The sequence below is a fragment of the Oncorhynchus keta genome, chromosome 19 (assembly GCF_023373465.1).
Source record: "Oncorhynchus keta strain PuntledgeMale-10-30-2019 chromosome 19, Oket_V2, whole genome shotgun sequence".
Taxonomy (NCBI): Eukaryota; Metazoa; Chordata; class Actinopteri; order Salmoniformes; family Salmonidae; genus Oncorhynchus; species Oncorhynchus keta.
The window spans coordinates 70514481-70530867 of record NC_068439.1 but is presented as its reverse complement, the minus strand read 5'-3'; the positions used below and the strand labels follow the sequence as shown (position 1 = coordinate 70530867).

General features: G+C 51.2%; 1 protein-coding gene across 3 annotated transcripts in view; it reads right to left on the bottom strand.

The window, feature by feature from the left end:
- LOC118398802 (rho guanine nucleotide exchange factor TIAM2-like) overlaps nt 1–16387 on the bottom strand; it is a 75870-nt gene that overhangs the window by 27054 nt on the left and 32429 nt on the right. For all 3 annotated transcript variants that reach the window (XM_052471222.1, XM_035794521.2, XM_052471223.1), the window contains exons 2-5: nt 13850–14026; nt 11963–13249; nt 7094–7583; nt 6599–6774 (exon numbers count right to left, since the gene is read on the bottom strand). In XM_052471222.1, coding sequence (XP_052327182.1) covers nt 6599–6774; nt 7094–7583; nt 11963–13243 — 1947 coding nt within the window. In that variant the 5' untranslated portion in view covers nt 13244–13249; nt 13850–14026. The remainder of the gene's footprint in view (nt 1–6598; nt 6775–7093; nt 7584–11962; nt 13250–13849; nt 14027–16387) is intronic.

Below are 16387 nucleotides of genomic sequence, written 5' to 3'. Positions count from 1 at the left end.
TAAGGGAAGGGCAGGGGAACATGGGGCCAGGTTAGCAGTGCCAGGCTAAGGGAAGGGCAGGGGAACATGGGGCCAGGTTAGCAGTGACAGGCTAGGGGAAGGGCAGGAAAACATGGGGCCAGGTTAACAGTGCCAGGTTAAGGGAAGGGCAGAGGAACATGGGGCCAAGTGACACAGTGCCAGGTTAAGGGAAGGGCAGAGGAACATGGGGCCAAGTGACACAGTGCCAGGTTAAGGGAAGGGCAGAGGAACATGGGGCCAAGTGACACAGTGCCAGGTTAAGGGAAGGGCAGAGGAACATGGGGCCAAGTGACACAGTGCCAGGTTAAGGGAAGGGCAGAGGAACATGGGGCCAAGTGACACAGTGCCAGGTTAAGGGAAGGGCAGGGGAACATGGGGCCAGGTGACACAGTGCCAGGCTAAGGGAAGGGCAGGGGAACATGGGGCCAGGTGACACAGTGCCAGGTTAAGGGAAGGGCAGGGGAACATGGGGCCAGGTGACACAGTGCCAGGCTAAGGGAAGGGCAGGGGAACATGGGGCCAGGTGACACAGTGCCAGGCTAAGGGAAGGGCAGGGGAACATGGGGCCAGGTGACACAGTGTCAGGCTAAGGGAAGGGCAGAGGAACATGGGGCCAGGTTAACAGTGCCAGGCTAAGGGAAGGGCAGAGGAACATGGGGCCAGGTGACACAGTGCCAGGCTAAGGGAAGGGCAGAGGAACATGGGGCCAGGTTAGCAGTGCCAGGCTAAGGGAAGGGCAGAGGAACATGGGGCCAGGTGACACAGTGCCAGGCTAAGGGAAGGGCAGAGGAACATGGGGCCAGGTGACACAGTGCCAGGCTAAGGGAAGGGCAGAGGAACATGGGGCCAGGTGACACAGTGCCAGGCTAAGGGAAGGGCAGAGGAACATGGGGCCAGGTGACACAGTGCCAGGTTAAGGGAAGGGCAGGGGAACATGGGGCCAGGTGACACAGTGCCAGGTTAAGGGAAGGGCAGAGGAACATGGGGCCAAGTGACACAGTGCCAGGCTAAGGGAAGGGCAGAGGAACATGGGGCCAAGTGACACAGTGCCAGGTTAAGGGAAGGGCAGAGGAACATGGGGCCAGGTTAGCAGTGCCAGGCTAAGGGAAGGGCAGAGGAACATGGGGCCAGGTTAGCAGTGCCAGGCTAAGGGAAGGGCAGAGGAACATGGGGCCAAGTGACACAGTGCCAGGTTATGGGAAGGGCAGGGGAACATGGGGCCAGGTGACACAGTGCCATGGGGAAGGGGAACATGGGGCCAGGTGACACAGTGCCAGGTTAAGGGAAGGGCAGGGGAACATGGGGCCAGGTGACACAGTGCCATGGGGAAGGGGAACATGGGGCCAGGTGACACAGTGTCAGGCTAAGGGAAGGGCAGGGGAACATGGGGCCAGGTTAACAGTGCCAGGCTAAGGGAAGGGCAGGGGAACATGGGGCCAGGTGACACAGTGCCAGGCTAAGGGAAGGGCAGGGGAACATGGGGCCAGGTTAACAGTGCCAGGCTAAGGGAAGGGCAGGGGAACATGGGGCCAGGTTAGCAGTGCCAGGTTAAGGGAAGGGCAGAGGAACATGGGGCCAGGTGACACAGTGCCAGGTTAAGGGAAGGGCAGGGGAACATGGGGCCAGGTGACACAGTGCCAGGCTAAGGGAAGGGCAGGGGAACAGGTGACACAGTGTCAGGCCAAGGGAAGGGCAGGGGATCATGGGGGCAGGTGACACAGTGCCAGGCTAAGGGAAGGGCAGGGGAACATGGGGCCAAGTGACACAGTGCCAGGTTAAGGTAAGGGCAGAGGAACATGGGGCCAAGTGACACAGTGCCAGGTTAAGGGAAGGGCAGAGGAACATGGGGCCAAGTGACACAGTGCCAGGTTAAGGGAAGGGCAGAGGAACATGGGGCCAAGTGACACAGTGCCAGGTTAAGGGAAGGGCAGGGGAACATGGGGCCAGGTGACACAGTGCCAGGCTAAGGGAAGGGCAGAGGAACATGGGGCCAAGTGACACAGTGCCAGGTTAAGGGAAGGGCAGAGGAACATGGGGCCAAGTGACACAGTGCCAGGTTAAGGGAAGGGCAGGGGAACATGGGGCCAGGTGACACAGTGCCAGGCTAAGGGAAGGGCAGAGGAACATGGGGCCAGGTGACACAGTGTCAGGCTAAGGGAAGGGCAGAGGAACATGGGGCCAGGTGAACAGTGCCAGGCTAAGGGAAGGGCAGAGGAACATGGGGCCAGGTGACACAGTGCCAGGCTAAGGGAAGGGCAGAGGAACATGGGGCCAGGTTAGCAGTGCCAGGCTAAGGGAAGGGCAGAGGAACATGGGGCCAGGTGACACAGTGCCAGGCTAAGGGAAGGGCAGAGGAACATGGGGCCAGGTGACACAGTGCCAGGCTAAGGGAAGGGCAGAGGAACATGGGGCCAGGTGACACAGTGTCAGGCTAAGGGAAGGGCAGAGGAACATGGGGCCAGGTGACACAGTACCAGGTTAAGGGAAGGGCAGAGGAACATGGGGCCAGGTGACACAGTGTCAGGCTAAGGGAAGGGCAGAGGAACATGGGGCCAGGTGACACAGTGCCAGGCTAAGGGAAGGGCAGAGGAACATGGGGCCAAGTGACACAGTGCCAGGTTAAGGGAAGGGCAGGGGAACATGGGGCCAGGTGACACAGTGCCAGGTTAAGGTAAGGGCAGAGGAACATGGGGCCAAGTGACACAGTGCCAGGTTATGGGAAGGGCAGGGGAACATGGGGCCAGGTTAGCAGTGCCAGGCTAAGGGAAGGGCAGAGGAACATGGGGCCAAGTGACACAGTGCCAGGTTATGGGAAGGGCAGGGGAACATGGGGCCAGGTGACACAGTGCCATGGGGAAGGGGAACATGGGGCCAGGTGACACAGTGCCAGGTTAAGGGAAGGGCAGGGGAACATGGGGCCAGGTGACACAGTGCCATGGGGAAGGGGAACATGGGGCCAGGTGACACAGTGTCAGGCTAAGGGAAGGGCAGGGGAACATGGGGCCAGGTGACACAGTGTCAGGCTAAGGGAAGGGCAGGGGAACATGGGGCCAGGTTAACAGTGCCAGGCTAAGGGAAGGGCAGGGGAACATGGGGCCAGGTGACACAGTGCCAGGCTAAGGGAAGGGCAGGGGAACATGGGGCCAGGTTAACAGTGCCAGGCTAAGGGAAGGGCAGGGGAACATGGGGCCAGGTTAGCAGTGCCAGGTTAAGGGAAGGGCAGAGGAACATGGGGCCAGGTGACACAGTGCCAGGTTAAGGGAAGGGCAGGAAAACATGGGGCCAGGTTAGCAGTGCCAGGCTAAGGGAAGGGCAGAGGAACATGGGGCCAGGTTAACAGTGCCAGGCTAAGGGAAGGGCAGGGGAACATGGGGCCAGGTGACACAGTGTCAGGCTAAGGGAAGGGCAGGGGAACATGGGGCCAGGTGACACAGTGCCAGGTTAAGGGAAGGGCAGGGGAACATGGGGCCAGGTTAGCAGTGCCAGGCTAAGGGAAGGGCAGGGGAACATGGGGCCAGGTGACACAGTGCCAGGCTAAGGGAAGGGCAGAGGAACATGGGGCCAGGTTAGCAGTGCCAGGCTAAGGGAAGGGCAGAGGAACATGGGGCCAGGTTAGCAGTGCCAGGCTAAGGGAAGGGCAGAGGAACATGGGGCCAGGTTAGCAGTGCCATGCTAAGGGAAGGGCAGGGGAACATGGGGCCAGGTGACACAGTGCCAGGTTAAGGGAAGGGCAGGGGAACATGGGGCCAGGTGACACAGTGCCAGGTTAAGGGAAGGGCAGGGGAACATGGGGCCAGGTGACACAGTGCCAGGCTAAGGGAAGGGCAGGGGAACATGGGGCCAGGTGACACAGTGCCAGGTTAAGGGAAGGGCAGGGGAACATGGGGCCAGGTTAGCAGTGCCAGGCTAAGGGAAGGGCAGGGGAACATGGGGCCAGGTGACACAGTGCCAGGTTAAGGGAAGAGGTACATGGGGCCAGGTGACACAGTGCCAGGTTAAGGGAAGGGCAGGGGAACATGGGGCCAGGTGACACAGTGCCAGGCTAAGGGAAGGGCAGGGGAACAGGTGACACAGTGTCAGGCCAAGGGAAGGGCAGGGGATCATGGGGGCAGGTGACACAGTGTCAGGCTAAGGGAAGGGCAGGGGATCATGGGGGCAGGTGACACAGTGCCAGCCTAAGGGAAGGGCAGGGGAACATGGGGCCAGGTGACACAGTGTCAGGCCAAGGGAAGGGCAGGGGAACATGGGGACAGGTGACACAGTGCCAGCCTAAGGGAACTGCAGGGGAGCATGGTTGTCATTGCTCTGCTTTCTCTCTCCATTCCCAGATGGGGATCCTTAAGTGCCAAACAAAAGCCTCTTGACACATTCATCACTTTCGCTATAAGGCTTCACTCCCTCAGTGCCTCAGTGCAACAGGCCAAGGTTTCCCCGTTGCCATGGTGATGTTGGGTAGATACAGCCCTGCGGTGTGATTTGTGTGTCTGGTAAACACTTGGTAACTGAATCAAATGAATGTTACTCTCTGGGAAAAAGAAGGTGCTTTCAACGCTCATAAAACTGAGTGTAATGCACATTCAAGAGAAAAGACATTCCCTCTCGAATGTGGAAAAATGAGGCAAACAACCCTATTCCCAAACAGACACACTGGATGCATCCAAAATGGCACCCTATTCCTAACATGCACTACTTTTGACCAGGGCCCACAGGGTACTATATAGGGAAATAGGGTGGCATTTAGGATGCTATCTGTAAATAGCACACCCAACTACCTCATCCCCACATTATTACTTACCCTCTTGCTCTTTTGCACCATAGTATCTCTACTTGCACATCATCTGCACATCAATCACTCCAGTGTTAATGCTAAATTGTAATTATTTCACCTCTATGGCCTATTTATTGCCTACCTCCCTACTCTTCCTCATTTGCACAAACTGTACATAGATTTTCAGTTTTTCTTTTATTTTGTGTTATTGACTGTACGTTTGTTTATGTGTAACTCTGTGTTGTTGTTTTTGTCGCACTGCTTTGCTTTATCTTGGCCAGGTCGCAGTTGTAAATGAGAACTTGTTCTCAACTGGCCTACCTGTGTCAAGACTTCTGCCGAAGTCGATGCCTCTCCTTGTTCGGGTGGTGCTCGGCGGTCGACGTCACTGGTCTTCTAGCCATCATTGATCCATTTTTCATTTTCCATTGGTTTTGTCTTATCTTCCTACACACCTGGTTTCAATCCCATTCATTACCTGTTTTGTATTTAACCCTCTGTTTCCCATCATGTCTTTGTCAGAGATTGTTTTATGTTCAGTTCGTGTTGTTTTTGTATTTGGTGCACGACGGGTCCTCGTACCCAGTTTGTTTCATTTGTATTTATGGTTTTGGAGTTTTGTTTTATTAAATTACTCCAGTTACCAAGTTTAATTCTCCTGCGCCTGACTTCCCTGCTACCTATACACACGATTGTGACAACCTGGTTAAATAAAGGTTAAATAAAAATTTTAAACATTTAAAAATCATACACGATTAGTCGACTCAGATCAGTCAGTAGGGAGGTTTTTCCCAACACTGCCATTTCACCCTCTTATAGAACATACACTGTAACAATGGAGCTGTAAAGCTGACACTACACCCAGACAGGACATAACCAACACCAACGCAGTCATTACCAAGCAAAAACAACAGCACAGCAAATCCTAAAAAGCAGATGTCCAGCCTAGTCCACACTTGTGCTTGTCCCATAGCAGGAGCTGTTACAAACCCTCTCAACAGACTGCAGTCTGAGTTGAAAGCACAACCCTGTCAACGGGGCCTGAGAGACAGGAGCAGGAAATACAGCAGAAACCCATTAAACCCCCCAAAAATGTTTCCTCTCAGCCATTCACACTGTGCTCTAAGAAAAATAGAACATCCTACAAATAAACAAGAGACAAGCTCAGAGTGTTATAATGTCCTATTTGTAAAGGCTAAATCAACACGATGATGTACTGCAGATTCAAACATTGACGGCACAACCGTCTGTGTGGAACTAACCTCATCCCCAGGCTATTGTGCAGAGTTCACAGTGCATACGATAGCGCAGGGGTATTCCATTACTATTTTGAGAAGGTCCGGTCACACATTTCCTAGGTGGCAAAGGTCCAGATGGATAATGTCATTTAACAGCGTGGTAACAAACCCCCACCTCACAATCCACGCGACCCCAAACTGTTCACACCCCTCTTGTTGGCGGAGAGAAAATGTTGCAGTTTTAAAGCTAATTTAGCTAGCTAATAAGCTAATAAGCAATTCTACACATTTTGCTATGGGACAGAGATTATTTTTTTCTGTTTTAAAGCTAATTTACTGCAATTATATGCAATCTTCCCTGTCTTATGTGTGTTTAAATGATACCAGGGGTCGAAGCCTGACCGAGCAAAAAATAAAATATGTATATAATAATAATCTTTTTTTAAATCACCCTGTTCTGGGTCCAGATCCGCTCTGCGGTCCGCTAGCTGGGTGTGGAGGCTATAGCTCATATAGCTCCTGTACATCCGAGCTTGGAGAGAAATCTGTGTGAGCCTCGGGTAGAACGTACCTGCAACAGATAGACATCTCCGTAGCCGTTGCTCAGGCAGAAGACGTTCTCCTTCTTGGGGTGTTCAGGGATCGCCTGGACTATGCTGTCCTCAGCAAGCAGGGTGTAGCACGAGGACAGCTCCTGCTCGAGACAGCTACTTTTCCCATAGGTCTCATAGAGCAGGAGGGTACACCCTGTATGCACCAGGGAGGAGAGGAGGCTTCAGCTAACACACAGCTTTAATGGGGAATACCTACAGAACATATATCTAACAACGTGCATGCAACCTTTATTTAACCAGGTTGTCCAATGGTGGTCAGAAGACTTCTTTCCCAAGGGAGACCTAGTCAGCATCCCAAATGGCACCCTATTCCATTTATTGTGCACTAGGGCTCTGGTCAAAAGAAGTGCACTATATAGGGAATAGGTTGCCATTTGGGATGTACCCCTATTGTCTGTATGTATTACAGGTTATTTCCAGTGTGTGTAGGTGGAAGGCGGAGGGAGCCCTACCTTTGAGCGTGACCCAGTACTGCCGCCACTTCCTGCGGGCCACAAGCTCCAGCTTCCTGTCCTTATGCAGGGTGAGGAGGGGTTTGATGGAGAGCCAGCCGGCCCTGCGTACCACACCTTGCTCCTTCTCAAACAGCAGGTCCAGCTGTTCCAGAGAGCCCAGGGAGCCACTGCCACTACTCTCTCCCTGTTCCCCCACTCCTATTCCCCTTGCTCCTCCCATGTCCTCCCGCTCTCCATCCTCTGAGGGCTCTGTCCGCTCCGTGCCGCTGTTGCCTCCTGTCTCCAGCTCCTGCATGAAATTTTCATAGATGTTCTGCCGCAAGGCGTCACTGTGGCTCTGTTGGACCCTGGAGGCCCCAGAGCGGACTGACAGGGTCTGGGTGTGGAGGGAGTTCCATACTGGACCAGTTACCTGGGACCTGGAGTCACCTAACCTAGGATTCACTCCAATGATAAAGCCTTCACTGGCCTCACTACCATAAGGCTCCTAGGGAGAGAGAGAACGAGAGTAAGAGAGCGAGAGAGAGAGTAAGAGAGAGAGATCAGGATGGTTTTGAGGAGGAAAACAAGTCTGAATAGTTAACTAACTAGACCTTTGTGTGTAAAGTTAAACGATAATCTTACAATAGCACAAGATCAGGGACACAGAAGAGGCACATTTTCATCTATTTCTCGACTACCAATTCCTGAACAGTAGGCAATTGTTGTCTATTTATATTAGAAAACAATATGAAATGTATCGTGAGATACTCTAACATGATATTGTAAAATATTTTTGCAACAATCAGTCCCCTATAATAACAGGCTGGAATTTCCCTGGTACGGGTAACATTCTCGTGACTTGCCCCGCCTAAACATGTTAAAGGATTCTTGTGACCAACAAAATAACAAAACCAGGAACTAGTCTTAGATTGCGACCCAAAAGGAATCAGGCCCACAGATGAAAGGGTAAAATAGTTCTAGTGTAGGTATCTTTGGGTGTGAATGAGTACTCTCGAGTCTTGACCCACTGACCTAAAGCTCTTACATGCTGTATCTATTAATTCATTTCCATTCCTACTGGAACAAGACAAAGCCCATCTTAACATCCCTGGTTCAGTAGAACGGCGACCTTAATCTCTCATTAATAGCGAACAATAAACACTTTCTCCTGTCAGAGAAAGGCTCCTCTTACATAGCCAGGAGGTGGGGTCTCAGCCTGCTATACAATACAGAGAAAGGTAGAGGGCTCCTCTTACATAGTCAGGATGTGGGGTCTCAGCCTGCTATACAATACAGAGAAAGGTAGAGGGCTCCTCTTACATAGTCAGGAGGTGGGGTCTCAGCCTGCTATACAATACAGAGAAAGGTAGAGGGCTCCTCTTATATAACCAGGAGGCGGGGTCTCAGCCTGCTATACAATACAGAGAAAGGTAGAGGGCTCCTCTTACATAGCCAGGAGGCGGGGTCTCAGTCTGCTATACAATACAGAGAAAGGTAGAGGGCTCCTCTTACATAGCCAGGAGGTGGGGTCTCAGCCTGCTATACAATACAGAGAAAGGTAGATGGCTCCTCTTACATAGTCAGGAGGTGGGGTCTCAGCCTGCTATACAATACAGAGAAAGGTAGAGGGCTCCTCTTACATAGTCAGGAGGTGGGGTCTCAGCCTGCTATACAATACAGAGAAAGGTAGAGGGCTCCTCTTATATAACCAGGAGGCGGGGTCTCAGCCTGCTATACAATACAGAGAAAGGTAGAGGGCTCCTCTTACATAGCCAGGAGGCGGGGTCTCAGTCTGCTATACAATACAGAGAAAGGTAGAGGGCTCCTCTTACATAGCCAGGAGGTGGGGTCTCAGCCTGCTATACAATACAGAGAAAGGTAGAGGGCTCCTCTTACATAGTCAGGAGGTGGGGTCTCAGCCTGCTATACAATACAGAGAAAGGTAGAGGGCTCCTCTTACATAGTCAGGAGGTGGGGTCTCAGCCTGCTATACAATACAGAGAAAGGTAGAGGGCTCCTCTTATATAACCAGGAGGCGGGGTCTCAGCCTGCTATACAATACAGAGAAAGGTAGAGGGCTCCTCTTACATAGCCAGGAGGCGGGGTCTCAGTCTGCTATACAATACAGAGAAAGGTAGAGGGCTCCTCTTACATAGCCAGGAGGCGGGGTCTCAGTCTGCTATACAATACAGAGAAAGGTAGAGGGCTCCTCTTACATAGCCAGGAGGTGGTTCTCAGCCTGCTATACAATACAGAGAAAGGTAGAGGGCTCCTCTTACATAGCCAGGAGGCGGGGTCTCAGCCTGCTATACAATACAGAGAAAGGTAGAGGGCTCCTCTTACATAGCCAGGAGGCGGGGTCTCAGCCTGCTATACAATACAGAGAAAGGTAGAGGGCTCCTCTTACATAGCCAGGAGGCGGGGTCTCAGCCTGCTATACAATACAGAGAAAGGTAGAGGGCTCCTCTTACATAGCCAGGAGGCGGGGTCTCAGCCTGCTGTACAATACAGAGAAAGGTAGAGGGCTCCTCTTACATAGCCAGGAGGCGGGGTCTCAGCCTGCTATACAATACAGAGAAAGGTAGAGGGCCCCTCTTACATAGCCAGGAGGTGGGGTCTCAGCCTCCTATACAATACAGAGAAAGGTAAAGGGCTCCTCTTACATAGCCAGGAGGCGGGGTCTCAGCCTGCTATACAATACAGAGAAAGGTAGAGGGCTCCTCTTACATAGCCAGGAGACAGGGTCTCAGCCTGCTATACAATACAGAGAAAGGTAGAGGGCTCCTCTTACATAGCCAGGTGGTGGGTCTCAGCCTGCTATACAATACAGAGAAAGGTAGAGGGCTCCTCTTACATAGCCAGGAGGTGGGGTCTCAGCCTGCTATACAATACAGAGAAAGGTAGAGGGCTCCTCTTACATGGCCAGGAGGCGGGGTCTCAGCCTGCTGTACAATACAGAGAAAGGTAGAGGGCTCCTCTTACATAGGCAGGAGGTGGGTCTCAGCCTGCTATACAATACAGAGAAAGGTAGAGGGCTCCTCTTACATAGCCAGGAGGCGGGGTTTCAAACTGCTATACAATACAGAGAAAGGTAGAGGGCTCCTCTTACATAGCCAGGAGGTGGGTCTCAGCCTGCTATACAATACAGAGAAAGGTAGAGGGCTCCTCTTACATAGCCAGGAGGCGGGGTCTCAGCCTGCTGTACAATACAGAGAAAGGTAGAGGGCTCCTCTTACATAGCCAGGAGGCAGGGTCTCAGCCTGCTATACAATACAGAGAAAGGTAGAGGGCTCCTCTTACATAGCCAGGAGGCAGGGTCTCAGCCTGCTATACAATACAGAGAAAGGTAGAGGGCTCCTCTTACATAGCCAGGAGGCGGGGTCTCAGCCTGCTGTACAATACAGAGAAAGGTAGAGGGCTCCTCTTACATAGCCAGGAGGCGGGGTTTCAAACTGCTATACAATACAGAGAAAGGTAGAGGGCTCCTCTTACATAGCCAGGAGGCGGGGTCTCAGCCTGCTGTACAATACAGAGAAAGGTAGAGGGCTCCTCTTACATAGCCAGGAGGCGGGGTTTCAAACTGCTATACAATACAGAGAAAGGTAGAGGGCTCCTCTTACATAGCCAGGAGGCGGGGTTTCAAACTGCTATACAATACAGAGAAAGGTAGAGGGCTCCTCTTACATAGCCAGGAGGCGGGGTTTCAAACTGCTATACAATACAGAGAAAGGTAGAGGGCTCCTCTTACATAGCCAGGAGGTGGGTCTCAGCCTGCTATACAATACAGAGAAAGGTAGAGGGCCCCTCTTACATAGCCAGGAGGCGGGGTCTCAGCCTGCTGTACAATACAGAGAAAGGTAGAGGGCTCCTCTTACATAGCCAGGAGGCAGGGTCTCAGCCTGCTATACAATACAGAGAAAGGTAGAGGGCTCCTCTTACATAGCCAGGAGGCAGGGTCTCAGCCTGCTATACAATACAGAGAAAGGTAGAGGGCTCCTCTTACATAGCCAGGAGGCGGGGTCTCAGCCTGCTGTACAATACAGAGAAAGGTAGAGGGCTCCTCTTACATAGCCAGGAGGCGGGGTTTCAAACTGCTGTACAATACAGAGAAAGGTAGAGGGCTCCTCTTACATAGCCAGGAGGCGGGGTTTCAAACTGCTATACAATACAGAGAAAGGTAGAGGGCTCCTCTTACATAGCCAGGAGGTGGGTCTCAGCCTGCTATACAATACAGAGAAAGGTAGAGGGCTCCTCTTACATAGCCAGGAGGCGGGGTTTCAAACTGCTATACAATACAGAGAAAAAACGCAATGTCATATAACACCATCGTTATCACCTGATTACATCCTCTTGTCCACTGTCGACAAATAAAGGCTGTTCACGGCAGTATTTTAACTCAAGTAATGCTGGAAAATGCTTGGTCATGTGTGACTCTGGCCTAATTTAACGTTCTCCGGCGACAAAAGAAGCAGGGAAGATTTCCTTTCTGACCTTTGAAATCTTTCCCCTCAAATCCGACACAAAGCCTTAAGGAGACGTACATAACATCTGTCATAATGATGGAAGGTTCTGAAACGTTTGTTAGTATTTAACTGTCATAGGATGATGTTTGACAGAGAGATATTCCTGTGACACTGCAGTGTTCTGCTTCATCTGATTGGTTCTAAGAGCCAACGGCCATCAGCCAATCACGTTGACCAAAACAACCTGAACAATGAGATTACCATCACACATAGTCAGCCTGCAGTCTCATGTCATAGATAACTGGCAACAGGTCATCTGATAAAGAGTTTACAGTACATGTCCAGTCTTACTCCCTTTCCCCCTTCACTATGTACCCTCCCCTCCTCCTTCCCTCTCCCCTTTCTTCCCCTCCTTCCTAACCTGTAGTCTTCTCTTCTTCCTGCTTAGACTTCCTGTCCAGTCGCTGAGGCGCCGAATTCGGCTCTTCAGGTTGTCCTTCCTGCTGTTGCTGACGACGATGGCGGTAGGCTCGGTGACGACCCTCCTGCAGGGCAGCGTGTGACTGTGAGCGGAGGAGTAGCACTGGTCGCCCGACTCTGAGCTCTCCTCCTGGTCGCCCACATCCAGGGTCAGCACCGAGGCCAGCGACGCCCGGCGCTGGGGGATGTCCTGGAAGTGAGGGGTGGGGTATGTAGCCACCATGCTGAGGTCAGATAGGGACACGGGAGGGGAGATGAGGCTAAACTGACTCTGCTCCGGGTAGAGAATCATAGAATCTCCGATGCCACTGTCCTCAGTGCGGCCCAAAGAGCAAGAGTTATACCCTCGGCTTGCATATTGTCCATTACTATCCATGGTCTGGAAGAGGAGGTTGGGGTTGAACCCCGGGGACATGTCCTCAGTACGGGCGGATGAGAAGGTGTTGTAGTCGCAGCCCGTCTCCTCAGTGCGCGTGGAGGAGTAGGTGGTGTAGCCACTACTGTTGTCCCTCGTTGCGGTCTGACTACATGTGAACACATTATCGTTGAGCTCTGTGGTGTTCCCCCAAGGAGAGTCGTACCAGGAGCCCTCGGAGCTGAGCGAGCTACCCTTACTGGTCCTAGTCAGAGAGGGCTCTGGGGCTGCTACTGCATTGTGGCTGTGGCCTGACAGACCCTGGGGCTCCAGAGGCATCCTCCTGGCATTGGTGAACTCCACACGCATGCTGCCGTCCTTACTGAGGAGCACCTTGGGGCTGCAGCGGCTCTCTATTGGCTCACACAGAGAAGTCATCTCAGGGGTGCGCTGCCCGTTAGCACCGAGACCGTTCACATTCTCCCCGCTACTCTCCAGGAAACCATAGCCGTTATGACCTCTGCTTTTCCTGGTCACTTGGGAACTGTCCCCTCCGCCACAACACTGCGGAGAGCTGGACTTCAGCTTGGCTCCTGGGGGCCCTCTCAGTCCCCAGCCCTCCTTGGTGATGTGGTGCTCGTAGTGTTGCGGCAAGCCATAAGGCTGGTTGTGAGTGATCTTCTGCTGGGGCAGGCAGACCCTCCCTCCCTTGCCTCTGGTTTTGTACTCCTGGCCGCCCCCCTCGCTGCTCCTCCGCCAGCTATTGGGGGACAGGACTTCCTCCTGGATGGAGTGGAACTTTAGAGAGCAGGGTTTGGGTTTCCCAGGGACGTTGAAGTTGCTGTACTGGCTGTCAGTGTTTCCCATTCTGATCTGTAGTAGGGCAGAAGACAAAACATCAGCATGAGAGATAATCAAGAGAGAATGCCAATAATCACACTTTCATCCACAGTAAAGTGATATCGTATAAAATAGAAAAGTCAGGACAGCTGTGGTGGAAACAGGAATTTGTTCATTCGACTTGGCGGGGTCTTTTTGTGTCGCTAAAATGAATTATGCGGGAAATGGTGGTGGAAATGACTTTTTACGCAAATATTGATATAATAACCATCATATCAAAGTCAAGCGATGATATGGTGTGTGGTCCTCCCACTACGACTCGGAAAACCATGCAGTTTATTTGGCAACAAATGAAATAAGTGATGATGAACTTCACAGGGTGGTGAAAGTGTACGGTGATGAGCTTGTTGCTCCTTTCCAATAAATATTGAAGGTGTTATTCTGGTGACATGATGATCAATGCTTGACTGCCGTCTGACAAATAGTTCAATGGTTAAAAAAAGGTTCAATTAAATCAAATGAAATCACATACATTTTAATAAAACTAAATTAAATCATGAGGTTAAATTAAAACAAAAGCACATAAAAACAACAAACTACAGTATACACACACCAGCTGTAAAGTTATCTTACCTCTTGGTGTCTATCCTCAGGACAAACTCAGACACTATTCTGCATAGTCCGTCTCAGCAGCGCTAGCTGGGCTCTGTCCTGTTGTGTGAGCTCTTCAGAACTCAGCACCTCTCTCACACTCACACACACAGCTGCTCACTCGCTTGCTCTCTCTATCTCTCTCTGTCTCCAGCTCATCTGTAGGGAAACAGAGGAGGGAGGGACTTCAGTTAGTTCCACACACACAGTCTGCCTTGTATGTGAGCCCACTGTGGTTAGGAGGACCCCCTTTGCAACCCCCACTCTAAATCTAAACACCCCTTGTTCCTTGGCTTGGCCACCCCCCCACTCCACTCAGCCTCCTTCCATGACGTACTGCTACTGAGCTGCTGAACAGACTTTTTAAAAGCGGACTTCATTCTGTCGCCTGTTTATTTTGGTTCTCAGGAATTCCGAGCAATTTCCTTTCCTTTTTAAAAACAGAAACCCTCGACTCTAAGACCGTTCAGTTTAAGTTATCAGACAAGGCTATTTCAACGTCACCGTGAGCAACGTCTCTAAGTCAGATTTAAACTTTTTTTAAATAACACAAGTTAGAAATCTCCCAACAGCTCAAGATCAAGCCAAAAAGGATGAAAGAGAACATATCTATAAGGTAAAACAATTACAGACATTTTGAAATACAATGACATCAACCCCAGTGTTTCCTGAAACAGATAAACCCTCAGAGTATTGTCCAGAGTTCTCATTTCCTGAGAGAGACAGAGAGGGGTCAGAGGTTGGAGTGGCCTAAGGTGCACCGTGTTCCATCAGTAAACTATAGCAGCACTATGCCTGTCCTGTCCTGGCCTCATTCATACTGAGGAGGAGAGGAGAGAAGGAGAGGAGGAGGAGGACAGAGCCCTTGGTTACACAAAGCAGGGTGAGAATACATCACACCGCTGACCCTAAACACATCCACAACCTTTGACCCCTTCAATTACACCCAACAGGAAGCAACGATCGGGAAACTTCGAACGCCTAGTCTGATGGCAGAGAAAATAGTAACTGGTTGACTCCAGTCATTAGGCTACATTCTAGAATGTTGAGAAGGACATAAGAACAGCAAAGTCATTATCACATCTGTCATTCAGAGAAGCAGAGGGACAGATTGTATTCGGCACTCGCTGTCTGTGTTAAAAGGCTGATGGGCTGCGCTTTCAGCCAGTCAATGGTCTGCCACTTGGCTGGGACCCTAGACTATGGGCCTGTGCGGTGGGCAGAACTGTGGAACCGGCGCTTTGTGACACAGTTGTCGGCTTGCGCTGCAGACAAGGAGGCCATGAATGGTTAAAGGTGCAAGCTCCCTTGCAGGGGAAGCCCCATCACCCCTATGTCACCCTTGATCCTGGCATTCTTCAATCACAATGAGCCCTTGGTGCAGAACTCCACAACGGCCATATTTATAAGCTGCAGACCATACTATTTAGACCAAATTTTTCATAGCTGTCTATTTACAACCACAAACCGATGCTGATATTAAGACCGCACTCAATGAGCTGTATAGGATCATAAACACACATGGAAATGCACATCCAGACGTGGAGCACCAAGTGGCCGGTGATTTTATTGCAGGGGAACTGAAATCTGTCTTTTCACATTTTTTTACCAGCATGTCACCTGTGCAACGAGAGGCAAAAACTCTAGATCACCTTTACCCCACACACAGAAACACATACAAAGCTCTCCCTTTCCCCATTTGGCAAATCTGACCATAACTATCCTCCTGATTCCTGCTTACAAGCAAAAACTCATACAGAAAGTACCAGTGACGCGCTCAGTACGGAAGTGGTTCGATGAAGCGGATGCTAAGCTATAGGACTATTATATGTTCCAGGATTCATCCAATAACATTGATGAGTACCACATCAGTCACTGGCTTAATTAATAAGTGCATCGATTATGTCGTCCTCACACTGACCGTACGTACATATCCCAACCAGAAGCCATGGATTACAGGCAACATCCACACTGAGATAAAGGCTAGAGCTACCACTTTCAAGGAGAGGGACACTAATACGCTTATAATAAATCACACTACGACCTCAGACAAGCCATCAAACAGTAAAAATGTCAACACAGGACTAAGATTGAATCGTACTACACCGGCTCCGACACTCGTCGGCTGTGGCAGGGCTTGCAAACTATTAAGGACTACAAAGGGAAGCACAGCTGCGAGCTGCCCAGTGACACAAGCCTACCAGACGGGCTAAATGACTTCTATGCTCGCTTCGAGGAAAGCAACAATGAAGCATGCACGAGAGGACCAGCTGTTCCAGACGACTGTGTGATTAAGCTCTCCGTAGCCGATGAGAGTAAGACCTTTAAACAGGTCAACATTCACAAGGCTGCAGGGCCAGACGGATTACCAGGACGTGTACTCCAAGCATGCGCTGACCAGTGTCTTCACTGACATTTTCAACCTGTCCCTGACCGAGTCTATAATACCAACATGTTTCAATCAGATTACCATAGTCCCTGTGCACAAGAACACCAAGGTAAGCTGCCCAAATGACTACT